Here is a 13,252-nt window from a genome sequence, read left to right on the forward strand (position 1 = left end):
CCTCCTCCTCCCCCTCTTTCTCCTTCCTTTCCCTCCTCCTCTCCCTCCTCCCCCCTCTTCCTCCTCCTCCTCCTCCTCCCCCCTCTTTCTCCCTCCTCCTCCTCCTCCTCCTCCTCCTCCTCCTCCTCCTCCTCCTCCTCTTCCTCCTCCTCCTCCTCCTCCTCCCCCTCTTTCTCCTTCCTCTCCCTCCTCCTCCTCCTCCCCCTCTTTCTCCTTCCTCTCCTTCCTCTCCCTCCTCCTCCTCCTCCTCCTCCTCCTCTCCCTCCTCCTCTCCTACCCAGTCGGGCGTAGATGTGGCTCAGGACTCTGGACGGTTGGACGTGGATGGGATGGATGTCGGTCACTGTCTCCGCCTCGATCCCCTCCTTCTGCAGCAGCTGCTTGATCTCCTCCGTCTCCGCCAGGATCGACACTGCAGCAGGAGGAGGAGGAGCAGGAGGAGGAGGAGGAGGAGGGTTAGATCAGTAGTTTGATTGATCAGTGATTATTGATTATTGATCACTGATGATCACTCACCCTGAACGACCACGTCAGGTTTGGGGATGGTGGAGAAGCGTCGGTTCAGAGGGTCGATCTCACCGGGAGCAAGAAAACCCTGAAACACGTAGGAAAAGCATCAGTGTCCCCCTCTGTCTCTGACAACAGGGACTTTAAAGGGATAGTTCAACATTTTGGCAAATTAGCCCATTGCCGTAATAATCCCTATAGTCATAGCAGTAGGTTCGTTACCTTTAATTATCGGTGCAAGCTATTTTTAGAATGGCGGAGCAGAGCCGTGAGCTGCTCAGAGCTACGCTACGGAGGCTCATGGGATTTCTTGGTTTCCCTCATCAAACTCATCAAATACACAATCCAACAACTCCACAACGCTCTGGTGGACAAGTTGTGACCTGCACATTCACTACGCTATGAGATAATACCGTAGACTACCGTACTGCCTACCTAATTTCCTGCTGTAGCGCTGTTACGTCACTTTGTTAAGTTTTAATATTTTTTAATGTGAGAAAGTAACCGTTCCCCAATGTGCGGTCAGTTTATCCAAACCACGGCTGTTTATAAGTTTGCTACGACGTTTCACCTGTGTGAGCAGCGACCGCCGGAGCAGAGGCACAGAGGCAGCAGCCTGTCTGCAGAGCTGCCCGGCCGGCCAACCTTCGTCGTCACCCCGGGGGAGAAAACGATCGCTAATTAACTTACCCGCAGGTTTTTAGAGGTTTACTGCCGACTGGTTAAATTCTTTTTAGGAGATGGTCTCATTGATGAAATCTAACAATTGTGGCAGCCGCATTAGTTTGTTTGAATGAAAAGAGAAGCTTCCTGTGTGTATTGGACAGAAGAGCAGTGCTGAAATCACCACTTTTACATCAATAAATAAATGTTTTACAATGAACCGACCAGTCTGCATTCAATTTTATTTTATTTTATTAAGTTATATAACATGGTTACTGTACACGGCAAAGAGACTTCACTACTCTAATCCGTCTTTGGTTACGGTTAGACTTCAGGGGTGCATTGCTTTGTGGGATACAGTACACAATGTAGACTGGTCAGATGCTGAAGATATTTTCCAATGCAGAGGCAGTGGCTCATTTGCATTTAAAGGGACAGGCACTGAAACAGACTGTTCTGAAGAGGGCTGTTTGGAGAGGATGAGCAGATGTAACGAATGTGCACTCACTCCACCCATAAAAGACGTGCTAACCAACCTGCCAAGCGGTTGTCAACCTCTTGGCGAAGAGGTTAGCATCGTCGCCTCCGGTGCGGGAGGTCGTGGGATCGAACCCCACCTAGGGCAGGCCGTGAGATACACAACGCAGAGGGCCAGATCGACATCGGCTACACAGAGAGCTGTGATGTTTGATCTTTGGGATATTTTGACCGAAGCATGTCACAGACATGTCTTTAAGACGCCTGGGAACTATTTTAATTTGTGGAAAAGAAGTAAGAATATGTCTCCTTTAACATAAGAATGGGATGATGACACTGTTAGATGTTTTGTTTTGTAGCGTTACCTCAGTCAGCAGGTTTCCCAGGATGTAGAGCGACTGCGCCCACTTCAGAGGTAACTTCCCCATGGGAACCCTCTCCACAGAGTGAGGGTTCCTGTACTCCTCCTCCACCTGGTGGGGACAGAGGGAAACCACAACATTAAAGGAGAATTCCGGTCATTTTTGACCCCTAAATCGTTGTCCTGATGGTCACCCAGTGTTGGTGACCAATAAACGGTGGAGCAGTGCAGTGGTAATGTCCAAAATATATCTGACCGTTTATTTTTGTAAAGAAATCATGACAACAAGGAAAAAGTGTTTGTTTCTGTGGCGGGGAGAAGGCGCGCTGCGATCGCTTAGTAATGTCTTTCCAGGATGTTTCAGAGTTCGGCTATCTGAGGTGAGTGACTACATGCAAAAACACAAAGTTTATACTGTTTATATTGGTTTATAATGTACATTTTATGAGTTCAGTGGTGTGTCATAAGGATTAGACTCATGTATCATAGATATTTGATTGTTTTTTGAGTGTTTGTTGTGGTTGAAAGAATTGCCCCCATACTTTAGCGTTGTTGCTATCCTGAGCGCCGTCTAGCCATGGTGTAACTCCGGTTTGCCTGCATCAATTGTAGTCGCGTTTTTTGCTCCTCCCAACACTGGGTGACCATCAGGACAAAAATGACCAGAATTCTCCTTTAATATTAATAATAATGATAATAATGATAACGTCTCTGTGTGTCCGGACCTTCTCTGCTGGGACGCTGTACAGCTCCGGGACCAGCCGAATCCCGTCCTTCTGCTTGATCAGGATCCCGTCCAGAGCCTCCTGGTACTCCTGAACCTGGACACACACACACACACACACACACACTGACGCTGTAAATACCCTGATGGTTATTAACACACACACACACACACACACACACACACACACACAGACACACACACACACACACACACACACACACACACACACACACACACACACACACACACACACACACACACACACACACACACACACACACACACACACACACACACACACACAGACAGACAGACAGGACGGACCTGCTCGGGGCTGTTGATGAAGATGCCGTCCAGGATGAGGTAGGTCCAGAACAGAGGCCACTCACACTCGATGTTCTCAAACAGCTTCAGCTCTGCAGACTCGTAGTACAGTCTGTTTGGGTCCTGCAGGGACACACACACACACACACACACAAACACAAACACACAGACACACACACGCACACGTTCATTAACCTGCAACAGAAACAGAATTTCATCCAGATGTGTTTGTTTACACAAGTCGGTTCTTTTCACCTCTTTAGGAGTTTTGTGTCCGTCTCTGAGGAACCTGCAGCAGCCGTACCGACCCTGACAACACACACACACACACAGCGAAAAACATCTTTTAATGGGTTAAAAGATGCACAAGGGTTAAATGTACTTAACTCATTGAGTGCCGCGCTCCTTTCCAAAGTTTTAGTCAAGTGTACCGGCAATTTAGACCAGTTTTGACTTTTTATGTAGAGCCACAGTGTATTCTATATTATTGCCACCAACACATACTGTAGCTCAATTGAAAGGTTTACCTTAATGCTTCAAGTGGCCACAAACCGTTTGTTTCTACGTGCCTCTGTTCCTGAGAAAAGAAAGCTAAACATGGCTGGGTTTCACCAAAATCCCTCCTTTTTTTCTAGAAAAGGAGATAGAGCGTCTTTTATGAAAGGTGCGCTGTTTGTGTCTGTCGCTCTTCTGACACTCGCATTTCTGGATCAAAGGGCTCGTATAAGATAAATATATACAACAGTTGTTGTTCTATTCACAAAACCACCATCGGGGGCGGGGGGGGCGCCACTAAACAACAATAACACAGACGCACCGTGCTGTGTCACAGCTTCTCCCCGCGGAGCGTGAGGGTCAGTCGGCCACCGCGGCTCGGGAAGACCGGTCCCGCCGGTGGTCGCGGTCCTTCTGTGGTACGGGTCGGTGATGCCGGTCTGCTTTGGCCCAGAGACCATCAGATTTTACCGCGGGAGGAATTTGGGGAGGACACGGTGTTGCTCCAGCTGAAGACCGGGCGGACTGTCGGCTGAGAGCTTCCTGGTTCAGCTCCCAGCTGCTGCAGCAGCGCGGGTGAGAGCAGAGCAGCTGCGCTGCATCTGCGCTGCATCTGCATGCAGAACTCGTTTGCAGAAGCCGAGTTATGATAAAAACTTCCAGATCATGAGCTGTCATGTGACTTTGATCGTCATCTATTTCAGTTCTCCTCGTCGTAGAGTCCCCAAATTTACATATAATGTGTATTAAAGTGTCTATTTTCATAATTTAAAAAAAAAGCAAAAAACGTAAAATTACGTTTTCGGCACTCAACGCATGGGAACGAAAAACGAGAAATTACGTGGTTGGCACTCAATGAGTTAATTCTAACATAATCAGACACTTGAATCAGAAACGTCAGAAAGCTCACGGCTCTGCTCCGCCGTTCTAAAAACAGCTTGCACCGACAATTAAAGGTAACAAACCTACTGCTATGACTATAGGGATTATGGCAATGGGCCAGTTTGCCAAAATGTTGAACTATCCCTTTAATGCTCTGTACTAACTCTAGGGAAAGATAAGATTTTCTTTCTTTTATTGTTGCTTTATCTCTTTTCTTTTCTTGTCATGTTTTATTTTTGATGTTCCTTCTTTTATTGTGAAGCACTTTGAACTGCAATAACTGTATGAAATGTGCTATACAAATAAAGTTATTATTAAAATGATCAAATTAAATCTATCAAAGTCAAATAAAAACTAGTAGAAGAGGTTCAGACTCTTCACTCCTCACCTGGAGTTTGGAGATGATCTCCTCCTTGGTCATGTTGACGATGTCGATGTCTTCCACGGCGAAGGCCGGATACGAGATGATGGACAGGACGCCGGCGTCCACCTCCTTAGAGATGGAGGCTCGGGGCAACATGGAGGTCAGGATGGACTGAGGACGGAGAGAGAGAGAGAGAGAGAGATCAGTAGGGGTGGGAATCTTTTACTTTCTCACGATTCGATTCGATTCAATTCAAATTCAATTTTCGATTCAAAATGATTTGATTCCTAATGATTTCTGCTTCAGTCTGTCGGTGTGCAAAGGATCCTCATGGTCACCTCCAGTCTGCTATGCAAGACAGAATGACTAAAGTCTCTTTTTCGCATTTATTGAGTTTTAAACATTTACCCATGCTTAGATGGAATTGTTGAAACTGTTGCATAAAAGCAACATCACATATTGCTTAAGTAACAAAATCAAAAGTGCCTCTTTATTTAAAAAAAAATAGTGCAGTTAAACATGCTGCCTTTTAAATTCTATCGATTCTGAATCGTATTAAATGAGAATTGTGATTCTTATGTGAATCGATTTTTTTGGCACACCCCTAAACATCAGAAACAGAAAGATGCTGATAACTGTGTGTGTGTGTGTGTGTGTGTGTGTACCTGACACTGCTGTATGTCGTCAGCGAGGGCGTGAACCACTGATCCAGGACCTCCCTTCGCTCCAAACAGGTTGAGGTCGTCCAGCGCCTCCAGAGCTGCCTGCAGACGACAGAAACATCCTGATTGGTTTAAACTAAACCCACATTCCTTCAGATAAAGATGTTACTATTTATCACTTGGTCAAATAAAAGAAAACTGAAATCTACTTTTATCATCTAGTGACAGTAACTCACTTTATTTTTCAAGTAAATCACAAATATAGTGGAGAATTTTTCTGTTTTCTTTACTCTTTACATCATTATTTTCACTATATAAATGGTCAGGGTAGGCAGTATTGCTTCATTCTGCACATATTGGTTGGTCTTTTCTTTTTTTAATCGACCAAATGAAATAATAAACTAAACAAACTAATAATAACAGGAATATTTGGGGTGTTGGATTCTTGGTTCTGCAGCCAGTTCCCACAGGTTTCTGATCAATAATTACAATCATTTCAGCCTAAAACAATCAGATCGGTCCATTCATGAGACACTAAACCCCATGTTTATAGTCTCTACACAGCAGAGTTGTGTCTGTATTCAGTAGTACAACATCAGTATGCAACAGCGTGTGTGTGTGCGTGTGTGTGTTGTGCATTCACTTCATGCAGAGTAGCTGTTTGTAAATGCTAAAAACTACATTCAGTTAATGAAGTGAGGAACGTCCTGCAGCCAGGCCTGTTTCCACAGTCTAAATTAAACTCTGTGTGTGTATATATATAAACATGAGTGTGTGTGTGTGTATATGAGTGTGTGTGTTGAGTACTGTGAGTACTGTGTTATTTCTGAGCCCGGGTCCATTCTTGGAAGACCAACGAGAACCTGATCTGTGCTGCTCAGAGCCGCCGGTGAAGGACGGAGGACGAACTCACTGAGTCACATTTCACAGCTTCAGGAGCTCAGTGCCCAGTCCATGGAGGTTTTTCTCGCTGACAATGCCCACATCGATAATACATTATAAATATAATAATAATAATAATAATAATAATAATATGTATAAATGTGTATAACTATTAGAAACACTCATAAATGATCATAAGACTTTATAATAATAAGCATAACACATCATAGAGCATTTTATAATGGCTTATAAAATCAAGTATTATAATAGAGTTATAATGCTCTATAATGTGTTATGCCTATTGTTATAAAGCCTTATGATAATTTATGAGTGTTTATAATGATACTTATACGCGTTTATAAGCCAATTATAACTATATTTATAATGCATTATCGATGTGGGTATTGTCAGCGAGTTACTTACAATTATAACGTATTATAATAACTGACCTTATAAGTCAAGATAAAATGCTTTATAGTGTGTTGTGAAAGCATTATGATCATTTATGAGTGTTTATAACTATAGTTATACAGTGTTGTAACTGCATTATAACTCATTATAACTATGATTATAATTAGTTATAGAGAGAGGCGTCAAATAAAGTGTTACCCTTTTTTCTTTTTGAGATTACATTACATTTATTATCAAAAAATGTTCAATAAAAGTTTGAAAAAAAAAACCCCAAAAATCTAATCTCGATAAATCGTTTCCAGATTTCATCCGTGGTGCGTTCAGGACACACACCGGAGCTGCTTGTGCTCCGACACAGAAGCCGTCCAGTCTGATCCAGAGTCAGTTCCCAGAGTGAGGGTTGGATAAAGGTCAGTGTAAAGGCCGTCGCAGCGACGAGACACCTCGTACCCTGCCAGAGATTTTTACTGGAGCACCTGTTCAGTCTGGAGACGGCTGCACACACACACACACACACACACACACTTTCTCCTCCTCACACTGCACACATTCACATATTCACTGGATATTTGTGTGTGTGCATGTGTGTTTTGTTTTTTTTAAAGGACAATTCCGGGCAAATTCGGCAGTGATGAATGGAAGCAGATGGAAGTTCTGCTGCTTAGGCTGTTTACATCCCTCAAAACTGCCATTTTTTTCTCCACAGACAGCGTCAGATGGCGACTCAAACATGCACCGAGAAGTTTATTTACTTCAAGCAAGCTGACATGTTTGTAAAACTAGATCTAATTCAAAGTCTCGGTGTGTTCAGGTGCAGTCGGAAGCTCCCGTTTGTGTCATAAACACAGGAATATCAACTCTTGACTTGCTCTGAGGGATGTAAACAGTCTAAGCAGCAGAACTTCCGCTCCCATTCATTGCTGCTGTGGCGATGCGGGGACAGACACAACTACCGCAAAACAGGAGCAATTAAACTGAAAATCTTCAGATTCCTTCTTTTAGACCTAAAATGTTAGGAAAATACAGCCCCGAGGTGAATTTGCCCGGAACTGTCCTTTAATTGTGAGTGTGCGTGTGTGTGCATGTGTGTGTGTGTGTGTGTGTGTGTTAACCTTGGCCATGCCAATAGAGCTGGCGTTGAGCTCCGTGATGCCCTGGTTGGTTTTGTCTCCTCTCTCCCACATCCCATAATCCTGTGGGGCAGAAACAGCAGCAGAAGAAGAGCACATGACAGTGTTGATGCTTCACACTGAAACACTGAACACTTTGTTGGTTTATTTAGTGTGTGTGTGTGTGTGTGTGTGTGTGTGTGTGTGTGTGTGTGTGTGTGTGTGTGTGTGTGTGTGTGTGTGTGTGTGTGTGTGTGTGTGTGTGTGTGTGTGTGTGTGTGTGTGTACTTACTGCCACTTTGTAAGCTGCCTCAATGTAGAACATGAGATTCTGAACCACGTCCACTTCGTCCTGCGTGTAGACGATGTGAAGACCTGGACAGAAGACCACAGACCACACGATTACACCGTTTTATCTGGGTTGTCTTGTACAGTGTGTAATTATGTTATTGAAATGAGAAAAGTTTCATTTGCCAAAGCGGTTAAACCCCTCGGCCAATAACAATGTGCTATGTTCATTTATAGACTTAAGATATCTAGTTTTACCAATTGTATCAATCAATATATCAATCAAATTTTATGTATATAGCACCTTTCAAAGCAAATAAATGCCGTTCAACGTGCTTTACATTTTGATTGAAAAAAAAATATATATATATATATATATAAGAGGTGAAACAAGAAGAATAACATGGAGACTAATGCACGAAGATTAAAAACAACAATAAAATATAGCAATAGTAAAAAAAAAAAAAAACTTTTAACGACAATAAAATGTAATAAAATTGAATTAAATAAAATGCAGGATAGAAATATAGGGTAAAATATAAAAAACACTCAAAAGAAAGATAACAATAAGAGAGAAAAAAGTAATAAAATAGAAGAATGTAAAACTGTAAAATAGAATAAAATAGAATCACTATGAGACTATAACATAAAAGCCAGATTAAAGAGACGGAAGAGAGTATGACTGTCGTTGATGTTTCTCTGTCTGTTAGTGTGTGTGTGTGTTCTTGATGATGTCCTTTTTAGCACTGAAATGGATGTAGCACCGCAAATTTTGTTGCATTTTGTTGTTTTGCAATGACAATAAAGACTTAACATAAGATAAAACAAACAACAGATAGGTGCTGTTCCGTATCTATCTGTTGTTTGTTTTATCTTATGTTAAATTGTGTTTTTCTTAACTTATGTTAATGCACACGTCAAAGAAACATTTCCACTGCTTTTTGACGGGGACAATAAAGGTTTTCTCATTCTGATTCTATACTATACTACTAAAGGAGCTTCAGATGTGCTGAACTGCAAAACTGGAAAAATAAAAACAAAACAAAACACACGGTGGGAAATATTGCAATATTCAATAATAACATAATCCACTCAGAGAGATTAAACTGAATATTGTCTGAAGCCTAATTGGATGAGGTCACATCTGGACACAATCTGGAGCTCAAACAAGATCCTTTTCCTTACTTTATTTTATATTATTGCAGAATAAAAAAACAAATAAATAAATGAATAAATAAATAAAATAGTTGCATATTCACCAGATGCGGTCATCTGAGCGAGGAAGAAGAGGAAGAGCGAGGTGGCGTCGATCTGGAGGTGACCCCACTGGTCGTCTCCGACCACCGGGGCGCAGGTCCTGGTGTTGTACTTGGCGTGGAGCGAGTCTAAGGTGTGTCTGCTGTACTTGAACTTCTCCACTTTATCCAGCTGAAGGTGGACGGAGAGAGTGGAAACGTGTTGGAGATCAAACAAACCAAAACCAGAGTATCTGACCAGAGCAATTAGAAAGCTGTCAGTCGAACAATAAAAGACATTTACGATCTTCTAGAGCTGTAGGGGTTAATGGACAAGTGACAGTTCTGGGATTTCACAGTCTTTTAAAGGGGATAGTTCAACATTTTGGCAAATTGGCCCATTGTCATAATCCCTATAGTCATAGCAGTAGGTTTGTTACCTTTAACTGTCGGTGCAAGCTGTTTTTAGAACGGTGGAGCAGAGCCGTGAGCTGCTCAGAGCTACGCTACGGAGGCTCATGGGATTTCTTGGTTTCCCTCATCAAACTCATCAAATACACAATCCAACAACTCCAAAAAAAATGCTCTCGTGCACAAGTTGTGACCTGCACATTCACCATGCGATGAGATAATAACAGAACGTTACCAGATGGAGTTGTTTTAGAGGTGGGCCAATTTTCCAAAATGTTGAACTATCCCTTTAATACTGTTAAAGTTGCCTCTTTAACACTGGATCACTGTCTAAAAGTGTTTAATTAAATGAAAATACAGGAATATAATTCACTGGTTTATCTAGAAACAGAGGCTCCATAGAACTGATTCAACGTTTTCAACAAGTAGAAAGGAAGGAAAATGTTTATCAGTGAATCAGCAGTGATCGACTTCTACTTTATTTACTGTTTTTTTTTTTTTCTGGGACACTGTCCAACTGCTGTGTTTGTTGACTCAGATGTGTGTTGTCGACCTGACGTACCTGCCGCATGGTGCACTGGAGGACGCCTCTCATGAGCTTCACCACGCTCTGGAAGAGAGGGAGAAAGAGAGAGAGAGAGCGACGGTCAAATGTCGAGTCGACCACGGTGTTCCCGGTGTCCAGGAGGAAGAAACATGAGATCCTTCATCAGCAGAAGGAAAGAGCAGCAGCAGTAGACTCATCTGAACCGACTGGACACTTCAGGGAATTAAAAAACATCAAGTGTCAACGTTACGTCCGTCTACCTGCTCCAGTTCGTAGGCCTTGGCCTTGTCCTCGTCCCTGTCGGCGTTCTTCCTGTAGGCCAGGCTCAGGCCCCACACCGACACGATGCTGTAGACATTGTCCCTCACCCAGGCGTCCGGGTTGTCCGGGCTGCCTGGAAGAAGACCACTGACCGGATCCTGTCAGACACACACACAAGAGGTCAGTGGTCAATAGGGGTGGGAATCTTTTACTATCTCACGATTCGATTTGATCCTGATTTTTGGGGCTACGATTCGTTTCAAAATCGATTTTCGATTCAAAACGATTTGATTCCTAATTATTTCTGCTTCAGTCTATCGGTGCAAAGGATCCTCATGATCTACTCCAGTCTGCTCTGCAAGACAGAACGACTAAAGTGTCTTTTTCACATTTATTGAGTTTTAAACATTTATCCATGCTTAGATGGAATTGTTGAAACTGTTGCATAAAAGCAATATCACATATTTCTTAAGTAACAAAATTAAAAGTGCCTCTTTATTTTTTTAAAAATAGTGCAGTTAAAGCAGAAGTGAGTGATATATTTGTGTTAATATAAGTCTTAAATAGTTATATCTTCCGACAGCAATCACTTACATAGAGTGTTTGGACTGAAACACGGGTCTCTCAGTCCCTCTGCTCTGCTCTGAGCCGAAGAGAAAACATTTATCGTATCCTACAGTTTTTATCCAATGAGGAGAGAGAACGGCATGAAGGGCTGTGTGTGCAGCCAAGGAACGCCGTGAATGTGGTGACGTAGCGACGAGGACTGTTATGGTGCGTTCAAGGAAACTCGTATTTTTCCGACCGTGAAGTGGTACCAGTTCGATCTGGTACGAGTTCACCGGTCGGAAGTTACGAGTGGCCGTTATAGTGACTTTCACCGGTAAAACAGGTCGGAAAAACACGAGTGGGTTGCCTGGAACGCTACAAAGTCGTAAGTTGTGACTTGAAGCTGTAATTTACGATTTCAAAAGCCTGCCTGGAACGCAGCATTAGCGAAAACGACCGGATCACTCACTTCTGCTTTAAACATGCTGCCTTTTAAATTCTAAGGAAATGGAGACCGACAGCCAGCAGATTTGTTTCATTTTTTTTTTTTTTTTTAATCGATTTTGGAACATTTTATATTGATTCTGAATCGTATTACATGAGAATTGCGATTCTTATGTGAATCGATTCTTTGGCACACCCCCAGTGGTCAACATCAACTCATGGGACTCTTTGGACAACCAACCAACAGAACATCCCTGAATTTATGTATGATATGTATTAAAAAAAAAAGTTCTAAGTCGCCAAAATCAATGGAACAAGGAGAAATGAGGACCTGTAGAACTACATTTCCCCAAAGCCCCATTCCTTCCTACTATAAAAAGGGATGTTGCCATTTGTCTGACAACAGCTCTTCATAACAACAAAACAAACCAGTCCTTGCTGTTGGGGCTCAATATTTATTTACCTAACCCTTCAGTTCTGAATTGGCTGAAAAGATGTTTGTGGGGAAAATTGCACACAATAATTTCTATTAAAAAGAAAATAGAAAGGCTCGCACACCGCAGGGCTCCCGAATGCAGTCCATTTAATGTCAGGAACAATGTAAAAGGCTCTGACGAAGAGCCTTTGCTCGAAACGTTACATTGTTCCTGACATTAAATGGACTGCATTCGGGAGCCCTGCGGTGTGCGAGCCTTTCTATTTTCTTTTTAATGCTTGTATGTTTTTGGCTCAGCACCTGCCCAAGCTTTTGGTACGGATGTGCGTGTGACCTTCTCTTTTTTGATACACAATAATTTCTACACACCTTAAGAAAGTTGATGTGTTCAGCAGTTGTCAGTTATTTCGCTGCTTTAATAGATGTTTAAAAGGCTACCCACTACAAATCTCTGACCTCCCAAGTGCCAAATCAGCAAGAACAGAAAGCTTTACTACCAATGGATTTATCGTTCTAAATGAATTATCCATGACTCAGCAACAGAAAGTCATTGGCAGTGAGTTAATTTAATACTTCCTGATTTTGAGCCTTGTTCAGTTCTCCAATCATATTCTGGATTTGGCATTGGTCCAAGCAAAACCTCTGTATACATGATAATAACAGTACCCAGAAAAGCAAAACACTCCAAACACCCAACGATAACCAGGATACTAGTGAGCATGTCAACACACCCAGTGACCAGATTGGGTCATTAGTGCACTGATCCATCTGGGCAGCGAGCTGTATACAACTGCAGTCTGGCCGACGGCCATTTGGGACCGATTCAAAGGTGACTTCATACCAGGTTTGCCCACTTTCAGATTCCATCTCAACTTTCCTCTAGTTTCCAGTCAACTGTGAATTAAGTCCAAGTCTGTCAGCCTCCAATGATGCAGGATCAACCCCCTACTACTACTCTACCTGTCACCATCCTCACAAAATCCAAAACACAACTGCTGAAGCAAGGGCGAAGGTGCGATCCTTGATCTGTGTCCTATCCAGATGGATCCTACAACCAACGTTTACCTTCGTTGTTAGGTGCTAGAGCTGAAGGCAACTGGACTTCTTTTTCAGTTCTAGAAGATGTTTTGCGTTTGATCCGAAAGGCTTCTTCAAGAACAAGAGTTAGAAGTTAGAACTGAAGAAGCTAGTTGATGTCCCGATCCGATCACGTGATT

General features: G+C 42.6%; 1 protein-coding gene across 1 annotated transcript in view; it reads right to left on the bottom strand.

Annotated features, from left to right (window-relative positions):
- LOC311001860 (phosphorylase b kinase regulatory subunit alpha, skeletal muscle isoform-like) overlaps nucleotides 1-13,252 on the bottom strand; it is a 37,589-nt gene that overhangs the window by 21,424 nt on the left and 2,913 nt on the right. Inside the window, exons 2-14 of the mRNA XM_083993039.1 lie at nucleotides 10,606-10,764; nucleotides 10,361-10,408; nucleotides 9,412-9,580; nucleotides 8,157-8,239; nucleotides 7,868-7,948; nucleotides 5,466-5,564; nucleotides 4,825-4,971; nucleotides 3,315-3,368; nucleotides 3,060-3,182; nucleotides 2,734-2,829; nucleotides 2,013-2,120; nucleotides 517-595; nucleotides 278-412 (exon numbers count right to left, since the gene is read on the bottom strand). Of these exons, the coding sequence (XP_083849165.1) occupies nucleotides 278-412; nucleotides 517-595; nucleotides 2,013-2,120; nucleotides 2,734-2,829; nucleotides 3,060-3,182; nucleotides 3,315-3,368; nucleotides 4,825-4,971; nucleotides 5,466-5,564; nucleotides 7,868-7,948; nucleotides 8,157-8,239; nucleotides 9,412-9,580; nucleotides 10,361-10,408; nucleotides 10,606-10,764 (1,381 nt within the window). The remainder of the gene's footprint in view (nucleotides 1-277; nucleotides 413-516; nucleotides 596-2,012; nucleotides 2,121-2,733; nucleotides 2,830-3,059; nucleotides 3,183-3,314; nucleotides 3,369-4,824; nucleotides 4,972-5,465; nucleotides 5,565-7,867; nucleotides 7,949-8,156; nucleotides 8,240-9,411; nucleotides 9,581-10,360; nucleotides 10,409-10,605; nucleotides 10,765-13,252) is intronic.

This window comes from Trachurus trachurus (assembly GCF_905171665.1).
Source record: "Trachurus trachurus genome assembly, chromosome: 18".
NCBI lineage: Eukaryota > Metazoa > Chordata > Actinopteri > Carangiformes > Carangidae > Trachurus > Trachurus trachurus.